Source organism: Heterodontus francisci, chromosome X (genome assembly GCF_036365525.1).
Source record: "Heterodontus francisci isolate sHetFra1 chromosome X, sHetFra1.hap1, whole genome shotgun sequence".
NCBI lineage: Eukaryota > Metazoa > Chordata > Chondrichthyes > Heterodontiformes > Heterodontidae > Heterodontus > Heterodontus francisci.
In genome coordinates this window covers 7,528,417-7,552,304 of record NC_090421.1, presented here as the reverse complement: position 1 = coordinate 7,552,304, position 23,888 = coordinate 7,528,417, and the positions used below count along the sequence as shown (strand labels likewise).

Here is a 23,888-nt window from a genome sequence, read left to right as displayed (position 1 = left end):
TCAAGTTCCACAGGTAAGCTGATGGCACCCAGATCTACCTCACCACCACCTCTCTCGACCCCCTCCACGGCATTTGTTGTTAGACTGCTTGTCCAACATCCATTCCTGGATGACCTGCAGTTTCCTCCAATTAAACATTGGGAAGATGAAAGCCATTATCGTCAGCAAAACCCCACCAAAAAACTCTGTTCACTCCCCACCAATTCCATTCCCCTCCCCGGCCACTGTCTCAGGCTGAACCAGACTGTTCACAACCTTGCTGTCCTATTTGACCCTGTTGAGCTAATGACCCCATATTCTCTCCATCACAAAGACCACCTCCTCTACTGCCATGACATTGCCATCTCTGCCCAACCTCAGCTGATCGGCTATTAAAACACTCAATGTTGGCTACTGAAACCTTCAACCATGCTTGTTACCTCTAGATTTGACTATTCCTATGCTCTCCTGGCTGATCTCCCATCTTCAACCCTTCATAAACATAAACTCATCCAAAACTCTGCTCCCCATATCCTAATGTGCACCAGGTCCTGTTCACCCATCCCACCTAAGCTTGCTGGCCTACATTGGCTCACAGTCCACCACTGCCTTGATTTTAAAATTTTCATCCCTGTGTTCAAATCCCTCTATGGCCTCACTCCTCCCTTATTTCTGTGAACTCCTCTCGCCCCACAACCTTCTCAGAACTCTGTTTCTTGAATTCTGACTTCTTGTCCCCCTCCCACTCCCTCAAGTCCAGCATTAGCAGCTGTGCCTTCAGCTGTTCAGACCCTAAGCTCTGGAATTTCCTCCCTAAACCTCTCCACCTTCTTTAAGACCTACTTAGCTTTTGGTCACCTATCCCATCGCCTTTAACTCTCAGTTTTTATCTGCTTACGCTCCTGTGATGCACCTTGAGAGGTTTTACTGTTAAAGGTTGTTCTTTGATAATATACATTGAAAATAAAATCATGATTTAAAGATATCTTTTCGTGCATCTTTCAGTTTAATGGAACGATGAGTGTTCTATTTATGGTGGCCGCCTCTCGAAGGACTTGTCGTGTTGGTTCTTGCCCTGATGACACTGGGCCACACCCAGTATCGCCCTAGTGGCGCAATTGAAATCGTTCTTTCTCAGAGCTGCTATGGAGGCTGCTTCAACCGCCGATTCTGGTAGGGCTTTCCCCCTCGCCACATTCTTTGTAAAACAGATGATCCAAAAGAAAAATCCATTTACATTTTTGTTTGAAGAGCGAAATGGAGTAAAATACGTTACTTTTACTGAGTTTTAAAATTGAGGAAGGGTTGGGGCCTGTGGAAAGAGCCAACACAGGTCAAGCCTTGAGGGGAAGGGAAGGGAGAAAATGGAGGATTCAAACTTCCTTCATACCCCCCAATCTCCAGAACTTGATACCTTGAGGCAGTTCGAACTGTTTTTCCTCAGTTTTTTCTCTCGATGCGGGTGATTCAGTCTCCGCCATGGTAGGTGAGAGCGGCGCAACTTCCGGCGGGTGCATCATGGCGTCTCACTATGTGACGGACAAAATGGGTGAGTGCGCTTCTTTCCCGCTCGTAAGCGCCAATGGCAGCGAAAGCTTTCTCTAGCCCCCGCCGGCGGTTCTCCCGAAGGCAATCGCCTTTAAATGCTCAACGCTGGTTCCTCGGGAGGGTCTCCCCTTTCTATCACCAAAATCTCCAGGCCGCAGCCCTATGAGCTTCACACGGAGCAGTTGCGGGCGAGAAGCCTCAGGAAAGTCCGAGGCCGTGTTTGCGGCCTAGCGCAAACCACCACCCCCCCAAAAAAATCACAGCCTTGTAAACTTGAATTCATAAATTTAATTTTTTAAAATCTTCAGTTAAAACTTTAAAATGTTAATCAGGCTCACATGGTTTATAGTGTGTTCAGCTAATTCTCTGCCTAATATTCAAAGCTTAATTTTAAAATGCTTTTATTAAAATATTGTTTTAAACTAAATTAATTCGTTCGATCTTATGTTTTGATAATGGAGATGGAGTCAAAAGTTTATCATTCTGAAGTCTTGTCTGAGAAGATTGAACAGTACTGTCGGTTCACATTCCAATAATCAATAATTTTCATTAATTGCCCAGCATCCTGGACTAGCTGAATTTTGACCCTGTTTCACCATTTTAAATTATGTGATTCTTGAGTTTAATACCTGCTTTTTTCCCCCAAATAAGTTGAATATTTGAAAATTTAAAATTTTGAACATTCTGGTTGTCCTGTAACTAAAATGGAGTGGTTGGGCACCACTGATTTGTGAGATGTGCCTTTGCCCCTATTCCCCATTTGGCGGGTCCTGATCTTGGCTGTTGTAGGGAGATGCTGAATGAAAGCCAGGAGCTTTCTGAAAGGGAGGCAAAATTGGGGGTGGACATTATGAACTATGTTTGCGGGCACACTGGTGAGAGGTGCTGGTTGATGCCTGGAAGCAGATTTGCAGTCCCTTCCCTCAATCGGGGTAGGTGTTTGTTTCTTTTGAAATTTCATAACATGACAATAGTAAATTGCTAAGAAAAACACGATGTACGCACAACCAAACACAGCGCTTAATATACTGAATTGTGTAGAATGGAGCCATACAAGATTTGGCATTGAATTCAATCTCTGTGAAAAATGGTTGGTTCGGTATTTGAGGGTTATCATTGCAGATGGGATTGTATTCCTGTATTTTTTTTTAGTTTGCTAAAGTGTGGCTGATACTGCAATTGGGGTTGGCATTTTTGTTTTGAAGTGCTGGCTGAAACCTGACTTTTCCAATATTTTGCCCACTTCCCTGAGTTCAGTGGCGATCCAGGGCAGGGTGGGGGATGAGGATGAATGAAGAATTGTGTTGGAAGTATTTTTTTTAAATAAACTTTTTTGATTTTGGGTATTTATAAAATCGAGTTTTAAAATGAGATTAATGGGATTGTACTTTTCCAGTGATCATTTGAAGCTAAGGCTATTGTGGGATTTATCCTGCAGGATCCCTTTGAACAACTCTTCTACATTTTTATACCTGGGAACCCCTCTTTAAATCACACTAAACACCTAGCCATATAACTATTTTAAATTTTATTTTTCCTTGCATTTGTAGGGAAATATATTCCTGCATCACAGCGCCCTGATGGGACCTGGCGGAAACCAAGGCGTGTAAGGGAAGGATATGTACCTCAAGAGGAGGTGCCAGTGTAAGTAACATTTTATAGAAATCTTTGAAAAGCAAAATTGCTTCTAACTTTCTGTTCTGTGAAACGATATGGTGAGGGGTGGGGGTGTCCACACTTCCAAACCGTTAACTATTTGCAGTGCTTTTTCTACGAACTGCTTCTTGTAATGCTAAGCACCTGCTGCTGCCTTCAACAGTGCATCACTATACTGACAGTTAAACCTACAAAAGTTACCTGGGAGTGTTTTTTAGCTTTCAACAAGTCAGACATTTTCTTTTGTATCATCTGCACATATCATTTAGAGTTTAATTTCTAACCGGCAATCAAAATACCAGCTTTGTCCTGGGAAGTGACAGCTGGGTGAACCTGCCAAGTGATCACTGCCCACTGCTATCCATCTGCAAGTGCTTTGCTGCTGTTTGACTTCCACTGTTAATTCAATGTTTTGGAAAAGGCAGCTTACTCTTTGTGTTTCGGAAGTGATTGTGTGTGAGGTGCAGTAGGACTGTCTGAGCTGTGTATCTGCAATTGTGTAGTGGTTCTTCATTAAATGTAAAAGGCTGGCCATATAAACAGTGTGTAAAAAGAAGAAATGCTTTCAATGCAAATAATTAAGAAAAGTAATTTGTGTTGGACCTATTTGAAATATGCATTTTCTTCAGCCTCCATACACCTATCAATACTTTTTATTTTTTCATGGGATGTGGACGTCACTGGCAAGCCAGCATTTGTTGCCCATCCCTATTTGCCCTCGAACTGAGTGGCTTGCTAGGTCATTTCAGAGGGCAGTTAAGAGTCAACCACATTGCTGTGGGTCTGGAGTCACATGTAGGCCAGACCGGGTAAGGACGGCAGATTTCTTTCCCTAAAGGACATTAGTGAATCAGATGGGATTTTACAACAATCGATAGTTTCATGTTCACCATTACTGAGACTACCTTTCAATCCCAGATTTTTTTTTATTAATTGAATTTTAAATTCCACCAGCTGCCATGATGGGATTTGAACCCCTGTCCCCAGGGCTCTGGATTATGCATCCAGTGACAAAAGTTTAGTTTTGGATGCTAATTAGGAGGCACCCAAGCCTTAAAACTTCAGTATCCGTTGAACCAGTGGAAGGAAGTTGAACTGAGCTGTACCCTGCAGAAGCGCCCACCGAGAGAGGGCGGGCGTGGGGGATTGTTAGTGACTCTCCCAAAGAGTGGTACAATATGTTGGAATACTAGGGCCTTCCACTATATAGAAAAGGTGAAGAATAATATGTTTGCAGTGAGTTTCTGACAGCAGTTCAACGCATGGTTTTGCTTTTTTTCCCCTTCTGATTGACTCGGGCTTCGGTTTGATGATATCAGAAGTGCATCGTTGAACTGCTATTTTGTAACTCATTGTCGGGCATCGATAATCCTGTTTATGAAATGCTGTAACAGCCCCAACTCTTCAGCTGAAATAAATAAAGTGCTGCTACGCAAATCAGATAAAAGTCTGACCGGAAGAGCTGGCATGTGGAGCAGTGGCCTTGTATTCCTGTTTCTTAAAGCAATTATGTCAAGATTTACATATGTATTAATAAAGTGTCCAGAATGCAGTGTTTAGGGATTATAATCTTTAGCAACCACTCATGGAATATGGGCTTGCAGTGGTTGCCTGATCGCAATTGCGTTACTTTAAAGATAGGATTCAAGACCAGGTAATTTCAAAGCGGAAAGTTACCCTGGGCTATTTCTCTTGACAAGCTGCAGAATAGCATTGAAGGCTTACAGGCAGGTTGCCTACAAGCCCTTTTAGCCACAGTAAAGATATGGAGAGGAAAGGAGAAAATAACCTTTTTTCCCTCTTCAATTTTCTTTCCCACCCTGTTCTTGAAAGCACTGGCTCTTGCTGAGGTTCCCTATTCCAAGTACCCATTCTTCGTCTGTAAGCCAAGATAACGTGTTGATAGACTAATTGGCTGTGCAGGATGCATCAAGAACCCAATTCTGACCTTTGCCCCAAGTCCACACATGGACATTTTGCTAGATGAGACTGCATGGTGATTGGGAATGGCTGACTTTGTTTCTCTTGTTCTTCCTTCCCCACCCCAAACAAACCTGGGACTGGAAAGTGTGCCTTTACCCACAAGGCCATCAGGGAGCTTTTTAAAAAAACCTTTTCGGGGAGCATTCCCAATATTGCCCCAAATGGTAAATTTTTAAAATGGTTAATATTTTTTTCATCCCTGCGAATGATATCATAATCAGGATGAACTTGTAATAATCCTTTAATATTTCTTGGCATTAACAGCCCACTTAATTGATATAAATATTGGAAGACCTTTAATTCAGCTCATGGCGTGTGCAATTTTTGTGCAAAATGGCTATGCAAAAATTGAGAAATGCTGTTTTACTCCACAGGCATTGCATTTCCAGGGACATATCTTCTGCATTGTAAAAAAGTATTGGACAGGAGTGTTTACTGCTCCCTCGTGATGAATAATGCCGCCTTCTGATTTCCGCGTTTGCTCACTGCGCAAAGTAGCTTTAATAATTTTGGCACAATGTCAATGTTAAGACATTTTTTTTGGTAGGAAAACATCATCCATCATACTTGGCACCCAATGAAATTAAGTTTTCCAAGTATTGCTGGATTACAGTGCACCTACACTCCCATGCTACTCACTTTTGTAGGTGATCTTGATAAAATGCATTTGTTCAACATGCACTTCTCAGTGACGTGCAAAGGGTTTTTTGTTATTAAAAACTATTTTGAGAAGTGACATTGAATTACCACTCTTTGTGAAAGCTTGATAGTTGAATTCTAATAAATTCATTTAGCATGTTGGATGTCCTCAAGGTTAGCAAGAAATACAGGAGTTCATTTTAAATCATAGCTTCCTCACTGAATATCCTTCCAAAGTTTACATTTATAACTAGAAATGTTTCTCCAGTTTTGCATGACTCTCTGCTTGAACTGCTTTACCCCTTAACTATTTTTAAAGAAAATTTGCTAGTCGATCTCTTGTGGCATTGCGGATAGCCAAGACCAAGTTGAATTTTTCAGATCAGGGTGGGGGATAATGGAACTGTTGTGAGGAGGAGGTAAATAAAGGGAGGCAGGGAAAATGGAGGAAGTGGAGTGGGGTGAAGTTGGAGGGAGAGAGGATGGAAAAGAAATGGTAGAGTGGAGGAGCACAGTAGAATGTTTGATGTTCAATAGAATGGATCTCTGCCTCAGAAGTCCTCAGTGCAAAGCTTTGGGGACAGAATGACAATGACTGGACAGTTCAGCCAATGGTTCGGTCGTGATGCTGAGCAAGGGAAATTGATACATGGGTTAGCCATTCATCGGGAGAGGAAGTTGGTGTGACCAGGAAATGGGGTTGGGGGTGTTACTGTAAATGGGAAAATGGAGTGGACTGATGGTAACCTCCAAGGGGGGGGCTGGGGGGGGATAACAGGCAGCCAGCAGGTGGGTTGGAACAGAAAATACAGTGAATGGGGAGGAGTACGGTTTGTAAAGGGAGATGCAGTTAGCGGTGAGCGAGTAAGAATTTGAGTATAACCCAGTTGCTGCTTATTTCAGTTGGCAGGTTAGGAGAAGTGCTGATATGGGAGGTGAGTCCCAGTGCTGGGGGCTGGTGTCTTTTGGCTAAGTTAGTCCTGTCTGTGGCTGTTCATATTCTTTCTCCTCTTTCCCAATACGAGCAGGCTTCTGACCTTGCTGATTTGCCACTTTCCGTGCTCAGTTTGAGAATTCACTTGAGGTATTGTTTGGGCTGTCACATCACATTAAATGGTGACTCCGTTTCCTATTTGTCATGAAACACTACATTGACCGTGCCACCTACAAGTGGAGCACCTTTGAAATTCTGAGACCACTTGTCATTTTTAATATTTTAGCTTGAGGTTTCTATCTTCCATTTTAATTTTTTAATATTTGATGCCTGTGTCATTCCATCTTCCATCTTTTTACCAGCCTCTAATAAGCACGACCTGTATATCAGTGCTGTAAAACGTCATGCTAGGATGGAAAGTTCAGTTCATACTTTTTTAAGCTTAATAAATCCATTTTCTCTCATTCTTTTGGGCTTTGATGTTATACTGCTTTACCTAGGTTTTTCTAAATAAAGAATATAACATGCTTTAATCCTTTTCCTCACCCTCCCCCTCCCTTTCATTCTGCTTGCAATATTGTATGCGCAAAAGTAATTGCATAATTTGGAGAAATTTTAATAGTCTGTCAATGCTACACATAGGCACCCCCCCCACCCCCGGCACTAACTTTGAAATGAACAAAGCAAGGCAATCACTGCTATGGTGATACCTTGAAACGTTTGTTCAGCTAACACGCACCAGGACTGACTTGGTGTAAAATGTTCACTTTTTGATTTGACACTGCACAAGTTCATCAATAATAGTCTTAACCAACAGAAATCTGCTTCTTTATGAACATTAAGCTGAAGCGCAAGACTGCTTAGGACAGTGTAGGCACGGATGAATATTCCATTTGCACTTTTTGACTGGGCAATTTCCGATCTTTACTCGTATCTACTTTTTCCTTTCTAATATGCCGAAAGAGAAAATTGTGACCTCTTGACTACAAAAGGTTGCTCAGAGGGTGATGCAAAATTTAGACAAAGCAAAAGAATCTTAATCTAATGCCTTTAAATCAGTAATTCGCAATAACTACTGTTGTAGGATAGATGCTTCGCTATTTGTGCACCAATCTTCAGATAGCTCAGTTTTTCTGCCGAGAATCATGGAGTAGTGAAAAGTGAGTCACAAATTCCTGTCTTACGGCAGTTTAAGTTTGTGGCTTTCTGCAAACAACTGCAACAAGGGCAAACGTCTTGCCAGTTTGATCCTGGTGGTTGCTTTCAACTAATTTTCACTGCTTTGTAAAGGCCTGCTCAGGTCACGGAAAAAAAAACCGACCCGAACCCAATGGAACCACATCTGATTCAAGCCTGACCTGACCCGGCCCGAGTCCCTCCATTTTTTTTTCCCAAGCCCGACCCGACCACTGGAATGTTCCCTTTATTTACCTTGCGACTCCCAATCTGCAGGAAGCTGCAGCATGAGCATGATGACATCATAGAGATGCTCACTGCGCCAACTTAGAGTTTCCCTCTTTGACGTCCCAGACTCCCAGCTCAGGTACGTTTTTACTTTTAACAATTCTTGCTGTGTGTCCCTGACCCGAGCCCGAAGGCCAGACCCGGAAGAGCGACCAGAACCTGACACGTCGTCGGCTGCTGTCGAGTTCGGGTCAAGTAGTAGGCCTTTACTGCTTTAGGTGATGTGACTTTTAAGGGGAGCAGCAAAGTGGCTTATTTACATTTTGCCACCTCCAGGCTGGGGCATAAACAGTTGCATTTTTTTTTGTAACTAAACTGGCAATTTCTCTGAGGAAGAAATGATAGTGGAAAAGTTTTGCTGTTCTTGTGAGTAGCTTTTTATGAAAGGAATTTCTTCTCAAAGCTGTCTCAAGGGATATGGTCAGACTGTTATAACGGCCCTTTTTCTAATTATTTTAAGCAGGAATGCTGTTGACAGCAAATAGTTTCTCCAACTTTCCCACCAACCACCAGAGTCAACTTTGATGGGTACCTCTGTTAAAGTTGTTTCTAGCTGCACCCTGTTATGCTACCTGATGTGCAGTAACTAAGAAATCCTTTTCCATATGTAGAAGCAATGTGCTGTAAACTGACACCATAGCTGTTGCATGCCTCTTGAAGGCTGGATTTGTATGCCTGTATAAATAGAGTCCCTTCTACCACCCACCTCAATTACTCTTTCACCTCCTTATCCCCCTCTCCCAGATTATAGACTGATTTGCATGGGGTGTTGTTAATTGGGTGTCATCCAGTCTCGCAGCATCTCATCCCAGGTGGTTGTTCTTTAAGTGCCATTCCAATTAGAATGTCGACAGTCTATTCAGCTATGAGGGGCATCACAGCCAGGCCTGATCCTGTATTCATTTGAGTGAGGCAACACCACTGAAGGAAGAGGAAGATGTGCTCCATCAGGGCAGGAGGGTACGTTAACTGGGACATGCAGTATGTTGTGAGGGGTGGGTACTTTTTGACTCCGAATGGCTTGTAGACTTTACCCCTGTCTCCTGATCACCAGCTTCTCAAGGGCATTTAGGGACGGACAATAAATATTGGCCTTGCCTGCGACACCCACAACCCGAGAATGCATGAAAAAAATCAAACCAGTGAACGAGTCACTTTCGAGCATGACTGCTTCAAAAACTGTGGGTCTTAGACTTGATATGGCAGTGATGTGCTTAGACATCAGATGAGGATGACAGGGTTGGGTTTGGTTGTTAATGCCCTTCATGGTTGGCACACTGTCTAGGTTCAGACACAGAGTGGTCACTTGAGTGAGGTACCAGAGGATGGCTAGTGCCCATGGAACTGTAGCCCAGCAAGAGTCAGGAGTGGAGCAAATGAGAAAAAGATAAATTGTTTGCAATAACACAGTCTAATTGTATCCCACTTCGCATGGCCTGTTATTATCTGTATTTGTTGTGTGCAGGTACGAAAACAAGTATGTGAAGTTTTTCAAAAGCAAACCCGACCTGCCGCCAGGCCTTAACCCAGACGAGTCCGCCAAAAGCAAGCAGCAACAGTCAAAGCAGGACGGAGAGCTTGCTGGGTTATCCAAGTCAGCTAAACGCAACCTCAAGCGCAAAGAGAAGCGCAAACAGCAGCAGGAAAGTGACTGCACCGCCGAGGCTGATGAGCTGAGCCAAACATTGCAGAAAACCACCATTGGTGGCGGCAGTGGCAGCAGTCCAACCTCGCAGGCTGCTGCGCTGCAAGGGGATCGCGATGGAGTAGAGAAAGCGAAGAAGGTAAAAAATCTCAAAAAAAAACTGCGCCAAATTGATGAACTGCAGCAAAAACTAGACTCTGGCGAGATTAAACAGGCAACGAAAGAGCAGCTGGAAAAGCTGAGCCGCCGGAAACTGCTGGTGGAGGAGCTGGAGGGTTTGGAACTGAGTTTATAGGAATAACTCTTGTACACTGTCAAGGATACTGGGAGAGTCATTGTTCCATTCCCACACAAGAAAACTACACCAAGTAACTGCCAGATAATACAGGCTCACATTTGAGAGACCAAGGGTCACACAATGGGACATCATCGTCCACGCTGGTCCTTGTGCTGCCTTTCACACTGTTACTTTTATTAGAAATGGAGGGAATATTTTTCAAAAAGTTTCATTCCTAAGTCTGAGAATGAGGTATGGAGTAAATGTACTGTTCAGTGGACTGCATTGGGTATTCGCTGTTCGGCTATGTGACTTCAGAACATTGTCTGTGCACTGCGTCTGTCGTGTGCTTGGTCTGGACTAGGGGGTTTGATGTGTCAAGAGACCTGGTCATTGTCTCATTCCTTCACGTAGTGGGGGGGGGGAGGGGGGGGAGAATCCAGCGTTCAATTCACCAGAAATGTTCAAGCAACTCCCCATCCCATCTCCTTTTTTTGTATACTAGAATTCAGGCCGAGAAACACATTGAGGGGCGTAAGATGCATTATTGAATGGGAACATTGAAGTAGAAGTAACCCTTTTTGGGATGCTGCTGCACTTCTGATTATTTTTGAATTGTGCTTACTTCCAGTAATGAGATGGGGGATAATCAAATTGCTATTTGTATGTCTCCCAAGTGGTGAACTCTTGTGTAAAGGCTTTAATAAAATCTTTTTTTTTTGTGTGTGTCCTTCAAGAGTGCAGAAAGAACACGAAGTGCCGGCTGTGCTTTCACCGGTATAAAGTTACAATGCAATACTGGTTTGAACTCATCGACTTGAATGGTGCTGATAACCTCGCTTCAGTTTTGGCTTGCTCATTGTCTGTCTTGTGCGCCATCAGTATTATTTCATAGTTGTGCGACATTCCCTGAACATGGACATCAAGCATCGCAGCCAATTCTATGAATCAAGAATTTAACTACACACAAGCTACTGCGCTTCAACCTAATTTATTCTTCGTCAAGTTCTTTGGGATGTTTCTCAGAGACAAGGCACTATGTGAATGTGATTTTCTTTAAGATACCCATCTATATTGAATGCAAATGTGTATGGAATAGGGGTGGAACAGGCACCTTTGCTGCCTGGTGGCACTAATATTGGGGTGGTGGGGGGGGGGGGGGTGGGGGGTTGCAGAGAGAGAGATCTCAACCACTGGAATCATTAGCTTGAGATATAAAACAGGTTGCCTGCCTCAAAGGTAATACATGAACGCAACGTATCTGTCCTCTCCTGCTCATAGCTATCGCAAACTCTCTATTCAGGTAATGGAGGTAAAGATCAAGAGTGACTTTGCAATATTCCAGATTCAATGACATACATAAGATTTTCAATCAATATAATGTATTGGCTGCGAATGGGTATGAAATGGGGTGTGGCATTGGTCTTGTTGCCAAATGGCAATGCTTCGGGAAGGTTGGCAAAAGAGACCTCTCAACTGCTGGACTGATTCTCAATATGGGACAGATTGTCTGCCCCAATAATATGCACAGGTAACGTATCTGTTCTCACATGCCAACGGCCATCTCCGACGCTCTATTCAGGTAATACAGAGGCGAAAGTCTTGCAGTCATCTAAATTCAGTGCTATATAATGAGGATGCCAGTTGATAAAATGTATTGGCTAAGGGTTAAAAGCCATATTTTATAGATTTTTAAAAAAAATTGTCCATTCTAAAGGAATACCAAAATCAATTCCGCCAGTTTTCTTTATAATTTAATTACTGGATAGAATTTATTTTTATGACCCGATTAAGGATTGAAAACGAGTTATGAAAGCTGTCAATATTGTATTGTTTGCTGGGACTTTCCAAGTTTAGTCCTTATATCATTGACATTTTAACCTTTTTTTACAATTGTATACTGTATATATTTTAGATGTACATTTAGAAAAGTAACTAATGTGGAACGATAAGCAGGGAATATAAAGTTAACAAATGGAGTAAAATTCTTCGCAGATGTGACTTAAAATGGCAGCTGGCGATCAGTGTAAAGTTCACAGTGTATCTGTCTGACCTGCAGTCGTCTTTCTGACTGGAATCCTGTTTGAATAGAATCCAGGTTTAATATAGATCACCCTTTCACAACATTAAGTGGTCTTTGGTTGAATACCAAGAGGTTGTGGAAGTGTTGAATATATGCCTGATGTGAGCAATGAATTCAGTTTGTTTGAATCACTGTGGTTGCAAATCAGCAGCAAGGAGCTCAGTACAGAGGGCCCAAGAATGGTTATTTGGACTGTCTTGTCATTACAACCTGCCAGATTCAGCTTTAGTGTGGTTGTTTTCTGGTTTCTGAAGCACTAGTACAGGTTCTGCGACAGCTCAAGGTGCCTACATTACCTCACCCGCGCGCACAGCAGATTGGGGACTTGTGGAGTACTTGCCCCAATGTGCCACTTTTAAATTATTTAATTTTTATTAGGTAACTTGTACTGGAGCTTGTATGATAGAACCAGCACCATGCTTTCAAAAAGAATATAGTATTTACTGTAAACTTGGGACCAAACCAGTCTTAAAATGGGTGCAAATTGTTGGAGCAATATTATGCTATTGCATTACCAGCTCAAACAAGCAGTTTCTGACATGCAGCTAGGGTGAGTGGAAGATGGGTTTATTTCTCTTTAGGAAAGGTGAGAATATTGGAGGATCAGTTGTCCTGGCCAAAATGTGCACACTTGCCTGGGAAATGTAACACTGACAGAGGTCTGTTATCTTGTCCTAGGCATGTACAGGGCAATTTTTGATGGAGAACGGTACTTTTTACTAATCCAGTTTTCTCCCCTGTTGTTTGGAAGATGCAAGTGTTTGGCTTCCAAGGTGCTGGCAGCCTCTGGTACCTGGGTAAGTGAGTCTAGGTTATTTGCTTGAGGGTATTTAACCTAAATATGATCCTGTGCTCCTACTGCATCCACACCTGTGCCCTTCCTGCAGGGGTCATTTGTTCCCTAGCCCAGTAGCATTGGCTAAGCGTTTCCCTAAAGCCACCCCATCCAAGATTGGTTAACACAGGCTGTAAGGAACTGAGCATTGAGTCTGGGACCATTTAAGGACTCGGTACCATACCTCAGTGATACATTTACCTATTGAGTTACCAGGGGAGGTTGGAATAAACTTACCAGAAAAAGTTGAAATCATTCACAAAATATTTAACTGGCAGCTTTGGCAGAGACTGTAAAAAGACACGTGCAGCTTTTCTTTAAAGTATTTGTCCATTCATATAGGTACTTGAAAGGGGTGGAAAACCAAGACCTTGAACATTCAGTAACAATCTGGAATAAAATTAAGACCATATTCTATAAATTACTTCAGTTGCTCAGAAAATTATGTGACCAAGTTTTGTTGTCCCAACTTCACCTGATAGCACTAGGAGTGATTCCATGAACAAGGAGCTAGCCTGTAGTTGCTGCACAGAATTAGGGAAAATTAGAAAAGAAACTGCCTTCTATTTGGCATGAGCTGTCTTGCAGAATGCTAAATTCGACAGCTAAGAAAGTTTGATTGGCAGCCTGTGTTGCGTTAGCTGGCCTCAGCAGTAATTTGGGTTGTTACATGGCTGTAGTGCAGAACTTCAGCTAAGGTTTGAGTTCCTGCTTGCTGTTTAGTAACTCTTCAAAAGTGTGCATATGTGGACATTGGGTAACTGTGAGGATTCGGGTAGAATAGCCCATTGCCAGTAACCTAGACTTGAGCATGAAGAATAGCTACTTAAGCTAGTTGATACCTTTTGAAACCATACTTGAGTAGATGGCTCATCGGTAGGTTACTTTGTGGAAGGTCAGTGCTGATCAGTGAGTATACGCAAGCTGTCTGAATATTTTTAATGTGGTAAAGTTCAGACCATTCTTGTGTTTCAGAATCTTTACAAAAATTATTTTTTGGGAGTATAAGTTTGTGTGGGGGTGGGTTAAAATTGAGTCCTTAACTATGATTTTGAAAGTGGAACAGTATTGATCATCTCCGTATGAGTTAAACAAACCTGAAACACACTTTGGTGTTCTGTCAACTTTCTCCCCTTTTCTCAAGGCTTTGGTTTCTTGCTGATGCTCTTAGCCACCTACCAATGCCTTGCTTAAGTGGCCATTATTTATATTTGACAGTGTTGGCAGGCTATTTTGACCATCGAGGGCATCAGGGCATTGCTCAATTCTATCTGCTCCTTGGGTCCAAATGTGTGTTTCCAGCAGGATTCATTGATTAGTGATTGGGAGTGGGAGCCTGGGTTGTCTTTCCTGTCTTCAGCTTGGGGGTTGACTCAACTTGTAGCATCCCAACAGATGCTTTGGCTAATAACTAACAGAGCAGAAATTGAATCTGATGCTTCCTAGTTTGTATGGCTTAGCAATATGGGAAGTGATGCATCTTCCTATTCGGCCACCTGGGGAACTAGTTTTGTTATCTATCCCCATTTTTTTTTTTGTGGAAGAATCCAACAGAAATGTGCATCCTGCAAGTGGGTACCACAGTTTGCAATGCTAAGTAGACAATGTCAGGTCTTTACTCCCAGCAAAGAATTGAAGAGTCACTTGTATCTATCGGTACCGGGCCACTGTATAAAAGTTTGATGAATTTGATTCAAAGGTGTTGAAGATTCCAGTATTCACCTCCCAGTTCTTAGTATTGGAACATTTGACTTTAAACAGGATTGAAACTTAAAAGAAAAGCGGAAATAACATGTTTTACTGTAAGTAACTATCAGAAATGTGTTGCTTGCTGTGTGTGATGTGTGGATTATCAGTGATTTGGTAAAAAGCATTTCCAGAGCTCGTGAATAAAGTTGAAATATGTTACCAATCAATGCTTGTGCTTGCTTTTATCCAGAACATAGATGAATGATTGTAAATTGTGGCGCCTGGCAAGTTGCTTCATCTGCTTCTAGCCCGTGTTTCAATTGGGGTTCATTAAATCCCAATTGTAATGGAAATATGATCCCTTACACCAAGCATTGGGTTGGGTACACTATGCACGGATGGAGAATAAAAGGATCAGTCCACACTACCACTGAGCCTTTGGATTTGGCATCAAATTTAATTTCCACATCACACTAACTGCTGCCTAATACTGTAGAAGTCAGCTATGGCTTAGTGGTAGCACTCTTGCCTGAGTCAGACGGTTGTGGGTTCAAGTTCTACTCCAGAAACTTAAATACATAAGCTAGGCTGACACTCCAGTGCAGTACTGAGCGAGTGCCGCACTGAGGTGCCGTCTTTTGGCTGCAACATTAAACCGATGCTCTGTCTGCTCTCATGCACGCAAAAGAACCCATGGCACTATTTGGAAGAAGGTATCCTGATGATATTGGTGACCTGGCCAATATTTATATATCAATATACTTTAAGACTGATCTTCTGGTCATTATACTCTTTTTTGTGGAATCTTGCTGTGCGCAAAATGGCTACTGCATTTCCTACATTACAGCATTAACAAGAGTTAATGTAATATGTTGGTTATAAAGTACTTTGGGCTATCCTGAGGTAATTAAAGGAAAGTTACCTTTTACTTTCAAATTAAATATTTGCAGATTAAATATCTACTGATAAATTAAGAGATCCAATTAGTTGCAAGTCGAAATCATTGTTTAAGAAACTTTCTTGACCAGCTGAGCATGCAGCCCTGGTAGGTCCCAGCTCCCATCCCTAGTCTTTACTGAGTTAGCAGATCTCAGGCAGGAGGGCAATACACAGTGCTGCAATTGGCCTATGTGCCCTTGGCTTATGGGAAGGAAAATAATCCATGATTTCCAATTCTCGTCACAACCCATTGCCCCCCTTTTTGGTGGGTGAAGACGGAGTCAGCATTGACTGTGATGACCTCTGATAAAATACTCCTGCAACTGTGGGTGGCATAATGGCTAGTGACAATATACATGGAACTGTACCTTGGCAAACAGTCAAGCAACTTGGGGGGGGAGGGATTAATTATAAATATCCACATCAACCCTCAATTGATGGCTTCAAATGTTAAAATCTGGTATAAAACTCTTGGCTAGTAATTTTTAAAAAAAAACCTACCATTGGTTTCTGTGCTACAACTGACTTTCTGCATCATGTTGGAAAATCTGTCTCTGGTTCATCCTTCCTTCTGTGCCAATGGGTTGGTGCTCCACAGACTGCTTATATCTTAGATGTGGTAACAGAAGATCCAAATTCAAACAGCATAGGTCAGCACACGCTGGAGGTGTGATGAGTGGAGGGCCAGAGGAAATGGAGTTGGGAAATGAAGAATGAATTTGTGTCAGCTGTGTCTTAGTTGGTAGCACAGTCACCTCTGAGTCAGAAGATTGTGGGTTCAAGTCCGACTGCAGTACAAAAATCTAGGCTGACACTGCAGTGCAGTACTGAGGGAGTACTGTACCATCTGAAGTGCCCATCTTTCAGATGAGATGTTAAACTGAGGTCCCATCCGCCTCCTTGGGTGGATGTAAAAAATCCCATGACATTATTTCTTCGAAGAGCAAGCAAATTCTCCCCGGAGTCCTGGCCAAATCCCTCAATCGACATTGCTAAAACAGATTATCTGTCACATTGCTGTTTGTGAGAGCTTGTTGTGTGGAAATTTGTTGCTGTGTTTCCTACATTACAGCAGGGACTGCACTTCAAAAAGTACTTCATTGGCTGTACAACACTTCCGGATGTCTTGTGTTATAAATGCAAGCCTTTCTTTTCTGAGGGAGCTGATGGAGAGTTTTTTCATGGGTGGATAGTGAAGATTGGGGGATGTGGGTGGCAAGGAAACTGAAGAAGTGGTCAGAAATAATTGGTGATTGAGGCCTTGGGGCTGGAGAGGCCACATGATGTGGACAAAGGGTAGCCATGGGTCGTAGTGAGGAATCTTTGAACAGTAAGCATTGTCAAGGATTCCTTCCCCTTTAACCATACATGTTTTGATTTCTACTTGTTGGCAAAACTACTGCGATAGGATGTCTTAAATTACCACATCTGTGTGCATGTGCTGTCTGTAAAAAGCCTTCTTAAACAGACATCTTGTCATTTTGAATTACCTCAGTTTTCAAGTAAATAGTGGTTTAAATGCCATGACCCAAGTCTCTACCCTTTTGGAAGGCAATATGGGTATATGGTAATAAAAGCAAAATACTGCAGATGCATGAAATCTGAAATAAAAACAAAGTGCTGTTGATGAAAGGTCACAGATCTGAAACATTAACTCTTTCTCTCTCCACAGTTGAGTATTTCCAGCACTTTGTTTTTATGGGTATACGGTGTCTAACCGCCATCTGGACCTATTGGAGTTAGCTGCCTGAGTCATGATGTGGTTCATCCGTGTGAAAGGTTTCACCTAAAGTAACTCCAGATGTATAATAAGGACAGAAAGTTAGAAGTTAAATAAATCCCAGCTGTTTGTAGGAGCTCTGATGTCAATGTACTATGAAAACAATTGTTAAACCAGTATTTAATTGTCCCCCACTTTCGACTCCTGTGTTTCATGTAAAAAATCCCCTGGAAGGGCAGCTTGGCAAGCTGATATCAGACTGTTGTCAATTTCTGACTAGTTGCACAATAGCAGCTCAAGTTCACTGGCCCTCTGGTATTCCATCGTTCTTCTTGGTCTCTGCTTGATCTCTTGGCCTAATGAATGGAAAAGTTCTTTGGAGTTCAGTTGCACAAATTTGTTTCAAACGATGGCATTATCACATCTTGGATAACCAGCTCATTGTGTCACTGGCAACTAATTAGAACAATCACTGCAGTTGAAGAAGGCTACTTTACCCATTTAGCTCATCTTTACATACAAACCTGTATCTGTGTGTTTATCTCGGGCTCTAACTCTAACTCGGCCTGATTGCTTCCAGAATTTTTGTGCACTCATTGATACATTTCGTTTGTTCACTTTCCTCCCCTCCCCTCGAGGTACCAACTCGGGCTCCCCAGACAAAAGCAACTTGCATTCAACGTAGAAAATCAAAGATCCCGAGGGGTAATCCAGAGAAAAAAATATAGTCTCTAGTAGCTTGCCTGGGAGGCCATACTTTAGGTGAGCGAGTACAGTGAGCAAGTCCACAACCTGACATCTGCACAGTGTTATGCAGATCAGAAACCTTCCACTGAAAAACCCAGGGGTTGCTGTATCGATTGTGGTACCCCTACTGACTGGGATCATCTAAAGACACCGACTAGGGTGTGAACCTGGGACCTTCTCATCTGTATGGTTATTCCAGATGCAGTGCTATTACTTCAAGGTAAGCTAACAGGGAGCAGATGTAATTATGATTTTTTTAATATATAAGAATAAACTCATGGCCATTCTCGGGATTAAGTGAGGAGATTAATTTTAAGATTTTTCTTGTGGTTCTTCATTCGAGCTGTATTTTCTCAGTTGCAGCCTACACCATACTCCTACACATCAGCTGCTGTTTAATCAGGATTTTCAAAGTGGTTTTATACTGGATTTCTATCATTTTTAAAGTTTGTTTTTCTCCTGTCAGCACACGTCCTCCTTCATCCAGAGAAATGGGGCAAGTTGGCCTGTTTATTTTTCCATCCGAACTTTGTATCAAGTTCATCTGCTAGCAAATGCTATTCAAGTCTATGTGTCATTGTATCTGGTAACTTGGGTTAGACCTAAAATCTCAGCGACTGATGGTGCATGCAATAGTGATGGGCAAACCTAGCATGTGAGCCAGCAACCTTCTGGTTTCACATTTGACTAGCCTTTTTCTACTAGATCCAGTGCATGCTGGTCCTGCTTCTCCTTTCCCTCCAGTGTCCAGAATAGTAATTATTCCTTCGTCTTTTAGATGAAACATTAAACCGAGGCCCCATCTGCCTGCTCAGATGGATGTAAAAAAAAATCCCATGGCATTATTTGTTCAAAGAGCAAGGTAGTTATCCACGCTGTCCTGGCCAATATTTATCCCTCAATCAATATCACAAAAACAGATTATCTGTCCATTTTCACATTGCTGTTCATGGGAGCATGCTATGCGCAAATTGGCTGCCGTGTTTCCTACATTTCCTCGGTAGTGGTGAAGCTTCTAGAAACAATAATTTGGGACAAAATTAATAGTCACTTGAGCAAATGCTGGTTAATTAGGGAAAGCCAGCATGGATTTGTTAAGGACAAATCGTGTTTAACTAACCTCTTGGAGTTTTCTGATGAGGTAACAGAGAAGGTTGATCAGGGTAATGCTGTCGATGTGGTGTACATGAACTTCCAAAAAGCATTTGATAAAGTATCACACAACAGACTTGTGAGCAAAGTTATAGCTCATGGAATAAAAGGGACAGTAGCAACGTGGATATGAAATTGGCTGAGTGACAGGAAACAAAGAGTAGTACTTAATGGATGTTTTTTGGACTGGAGGAATTTTTGTAGTGGAGTTCCCCAAGGGTCAGTGTTAGGACTCTTGCTGTTCCTGATATATATTAATGACCTAGACCTTGGTGTACAGGGCACAATTTCAAAATTTGCAGATGATTCAAAACTTGCAAGCATTATGAACTGTGAGGAGGGTAGTGTAGAACTTCAAAAGGACAGAGACAAGTTGTTGGAGTGGGCCAACAGTGGCAGATGAAATTTAGTGCAGAGAAGTGTGAAGTGATTTATTTTGGTAGGAAGAATGCTGTTACGTCCATGTATTTTGTTGAAAATTTTCTTTTATCCACTGACTGGCGATCTGAATTTATATATTTTTTTCAAAAGATATTTTTAAAGGACAAGCTGCCAGCAAAGTCATATTTTCAGTTTAAGATAATCACCTAGTTTGCTACACGATCCTACACTGCAATGCTTGTGAGGAAAGAGACAAAAGTCTACCAATATCCCAGCAAGAACCAAGATCCAGGAAGTTTATAGAGTCACAGAGTCATAGTTATACAGCACAGAAACAGGCCCTTCGGCCCATTGTGTTCGTGCCGGCCATCAAGCACCTATCTTTTCTAATCCCTTTTTTCCAGCACTTGGCCCGTAGCCTTGTATGCTATGGCATTTCAAGTGCTCATCTAAATACTTAAATGTTGAGGGTTCCTGCCTCTACTGCCCCTCCAGACAGTGTGTTCCAGATTCCAACCACCCTCTGGGTGAAAAAATGTTTCCTCAAATCCCCTCTAAACCTCCTGCCCCTTACCTTAAATCTATGCCCCCTGGTTATTGACCCCTCCGCTAAGGGAAAAAGTTTCTTCCTTTCTATCCTATCAATGCCCCGCATAATTTTCTATACCTCAATCAGGTCCCGCCTCAGCCTTCTCTGCTCTAAGGAAAACGACCCTCACCTTTCCAGTCTCTCTTCATTGCTGAAATGCTCCAGCCCAGGCAACATCCTGGTGAATATCCTCTGCACCCTCTTCAGTGCAATCACATCCTTCCTATAGTGTGGTGCCCAGAACTGTACACAGTACTCCAGCTGTGGCCTAACTAGCGTTTTATACAGCGCCATCATAACCTCCCTGCTCTTATATTCTATGCCTCGGCTAATAAAGGAACTATCTATTCTCTCAGCTAGATGCAGAGAAATACTGCTAACTGCTATGTTTGAATGACTGAGTGACTGTCATGTGACCAGCCTCTCCCCCATCTGTGGTTTTAAACTGGTGGTTTCTCTGCAGCAGAGGAGAAGCAACTGGACTCTGACATATGAGCAGATCCTAAGTGGAGGTTCCCCCCCACCTCTCTCTCTCCCCCAACATTCCAGCTTGAAAGCTTTCAAATCCTGCTTGTTGACTGACCACCTTTGCATACTCTGGCTACAATCAGAAACCCTGTTGGATGAAATCACCCACATCGCTATCTCCAACCGAACCAGTCACCTCCCTCTTCAAACTAAAAACCTTAGGACCACTGAATTCAGCGAGAAGCCAGCCGAATCACCAAACTCCACAGACTGTACACTTTTTTTATGGACTCTAACTCAACCAATCTACCTTTCCCCACTCTGCAACCTATTTGTGTGTGTGTGAGTGAAAGTTGGTGCATTGTTTATTATTTTATTAGTTCAGTTTAGGTACAATAAAGTTAACCTCTTTCTTCACTCAAGATAACTTGTCTGATTGGTTCTTGTTATGACCATAGCAAGAACCAATCAAACACCTACTGAATTGGCCAGTAAATCCACTTTAAGAAAGAGTTAAACCTGTTGTGAGTTAAACAAGGAGAGGGAAAAGAGGGAAGCCCTTCGACCCCTCCTCACTTGACCAAAACAGAAATTTGGAGGCTCACGTCTGGGATCAAACCCAAAAACAAACCGGAAATTGGAAGCGGGAAACCAAATTGATCCCTCGCAATAATTTAAAAACTTTAATACAGGTTTTCTTGTGGTTTTCAGTGCTAGAGTATTAAAATGTCCACATTCAAGGCCAGTACCTTCCGAGAACAGAGTGAAGTAACTTGGGCCAGGTTAAAAGCCCAATCTGTTGAAGAGTTGAGCAATGTAGCTGGGCAAGTTAGAGATTACTATCCGTCCAAAAGCTGGGAAGCCTGAAATCCTAAAACGTGTGGCCAACTATTTTAAAAGTGACACTGAAGAACCAGAGACAGGCATAAAATCTGAAACAGACAAAGTAACATTAGCTAAGGTACGACTGGAACAGAGGAGATTAGAATTTCAGGAAAGGGAGAAAAAAAAGAGAATTCCAGGAATGGAAGGGAGAGAGAGAATTCAAGTTAAGGCAGCCGGAACTGAATGAATAAAAAAAAAAATTCATGGGATGTGGCTATCACTGGCCAGGCCAGCATTTATTGCCCATCCCTAATTGCTCTTGAGAAGGTGGTGGTGAGCTGCCTTCTTGAACCACTGCAGTCCATGTGGTGTAAGTACACCCACAGTGCTGTTAGGAAGGGAGTTCCAGGATTTTGACCCAGCGACAGTGAAGGAACGGCGATATAGTTCCAAATCAGGATGATGTGTGACTTGGAGGGGAACTTGCAGGTGGTGGTGTTCCCATGCATTTTCTGCCCTTGTCCTTTTAGTTGGTAGAGGTCGCGGGTTTGGAAGGTGCTGTCGAAGGAGCCTTGGTGAGTTGCTGCAGTGCATCTAGTAGATGGTACACACTGCTGCCACTGTGCGTCGGTGGTGGAGGTTTTGTGGATGGGGTGCCAATCAAGCGGGCTGCTTCGTCCTGGATGGTGTTGAGCTTCTTGAGTGTTGTTGGAGCTGCACCCATCCAGGCAAGTGGAGAGTATTCCTTCACACTCCTGACTTGTGTCTTGTAGATGGTGGACAGGGTTTGGGGAGTCAGGAGGTGAGTTACGCGCCACAGGATTCCTAGCCTCTGACCTGCTTTTGTAGCCATGGTATTTACATGGCTACTCCAGTTCAGTTTCTGGTCAATGGTAGCCCCTAGGATGTTGATAGTGGGGGATTCAGTGATGGTAATGCCATTGAATGTTAAGGGGAGATGGTTAGATTCTCTCTTGTTGGAGATGGTTATTGCCTGGCACTTGTGTGGTGCGAATGTTACTTGCCATTTATCAGCCCAAGCGTGGATATTGTTCAGGTCTTGCTGCATTTCTACGCGGACTGCATCAGTATCTGAGGAGTCACGAATGGTGCTGAACATTGTGCAAAAATCAGCAAACATCCTCACTTCTGACCTTTTGATTGAAGGAAGGTCATTGAAGCAGCTGATGATGGTTGGGCCTAGGACACTACGCTGAGGAACTCCTGCAGTGATGTCCTGGAGCTCAGATGATTGACCTCCAACAACCACAACCATCTTCCTTTGCGTTGGGTATGATTCCAACCAGTGGAAGGTTTCCCCCTGATTCCCATTGACCTCAGTTTTGCTAGGGCTCCTTGATGCCATACTCTGTCAAATGCTGTCTTGATGTCAAGGGCAGTCACTCTCACCTCACCTCTTGAGTTCAGCTCTTTTGTCCATGTTTGAACCAAGGCTGTAATGAGGTCAGGAGCTGAGTGGCCCTGGCGGAACCCAAACTGAGCGTCACTGAGCAGGTTATTGCGAAGCAAGTGCCGCTTGATGGCAGTGTTGATGACACACTTTCCATCACTTTACTGATGATTGAGTGTAGACTGATGGGGCGGTAATTGGCCGGGTTGGACTTGTCCTGCTTTTTGTGTGCAGGACATACCTGGGCCATTTTCCACATTTGCTGGGTAGATGCCAGTGTTGTAGCTGTACTGCAACAACTTGGCTAGGGGCACGGCAAGTTCTGGAGCACAGGTCTTCAGTACTATTGCCGGAATATCGTCAGGGCCCATCGCCTTTGCAGTATCCAGTGCCTTCAGTCGTTTCTTCAGATCATGCGGAATGAATCGAATTGGCTGAAGACTGGCATCTATGATGCTGGGGACTTCAGGAGGAGGCCGTGATGGATCGTCCACTCCGCACTTCTGGCTGAAGATTGTTGCAAATGCTTCTGCCTTATCTTTTGCACTGATGTGCTGGGCTCCCCCATCATTGAGGATGGGGATATTTGTGGAGCCACCACCTCCAGTTAGTTGTTTAATTGTCCACCACCATTCACGGCTGGACGTGGCAAGACTGCAGAGCTTAAATCTGATCCGTTGGTTATGGGATCGCTTCGCTCTGTCTATCGCATGCTGCTCCTGCTGTTTGGCACGCAGATAGTCCTCTGTTGTAGCTTCACCAGGTTGACATCTCATTTTGAGGTATGCCCGGTGCTGCTTCTGGCATGCCCTCCTGCACTCTTCATTGAACCAGGGTTGGTCTCCTGGCTTGATGGTAATGGTAGAGTGGGGGATATGCCGGGCCATGAGGTTACAGATTGTGGTTGAGTACAATTCTGCTGCT

General features: G+C 43.0%; 1 protein-coding gene across 4 annotated transcripts in view; it reads left to right on the top strand.

Annotated features, from left to right (window-relative positions):
* The first annotated feature begins 1,053 nt into the window (after window positions 1–1,053).
* LOC137358707 (partner of Y14 and mago-like) overlaps window positions 1,054–23,888 on the top strand; it is a 119,887-nt gene continuing 97,052 nt past the window's right edge. The window contains exons 1-4 of one of the 4 annotated variants that reach the window (XM_068024943.1): window positions 1,073–1,528; window positions 3,078–3,171; window positions 9,669–9,987; window positions 10,863–14,955. In XM_068024943.1, coding sequence (XP_067881044.1) covers window positions 1,459–1,528; window positions 3,078–3,171; window positions 9,669–9,987; window positions 10,863–10,946 — 567 coding nt within the window. In that variant the 5' untranslated portion in view covers window positions 1,073–1,458 and the 3' untranslated portion in view covers window positions 10,947–14,955. Of the gene's footprint in view, window positions 1,529–3,077; window positions 3,172–9,668; window positions 14,956–23,888 lie in introns of those variants that run through there. The other 3 variants (XM_068024942.1, XM_068024941.1, XM_068024939.1) reach the window with 3 other exon arrangements.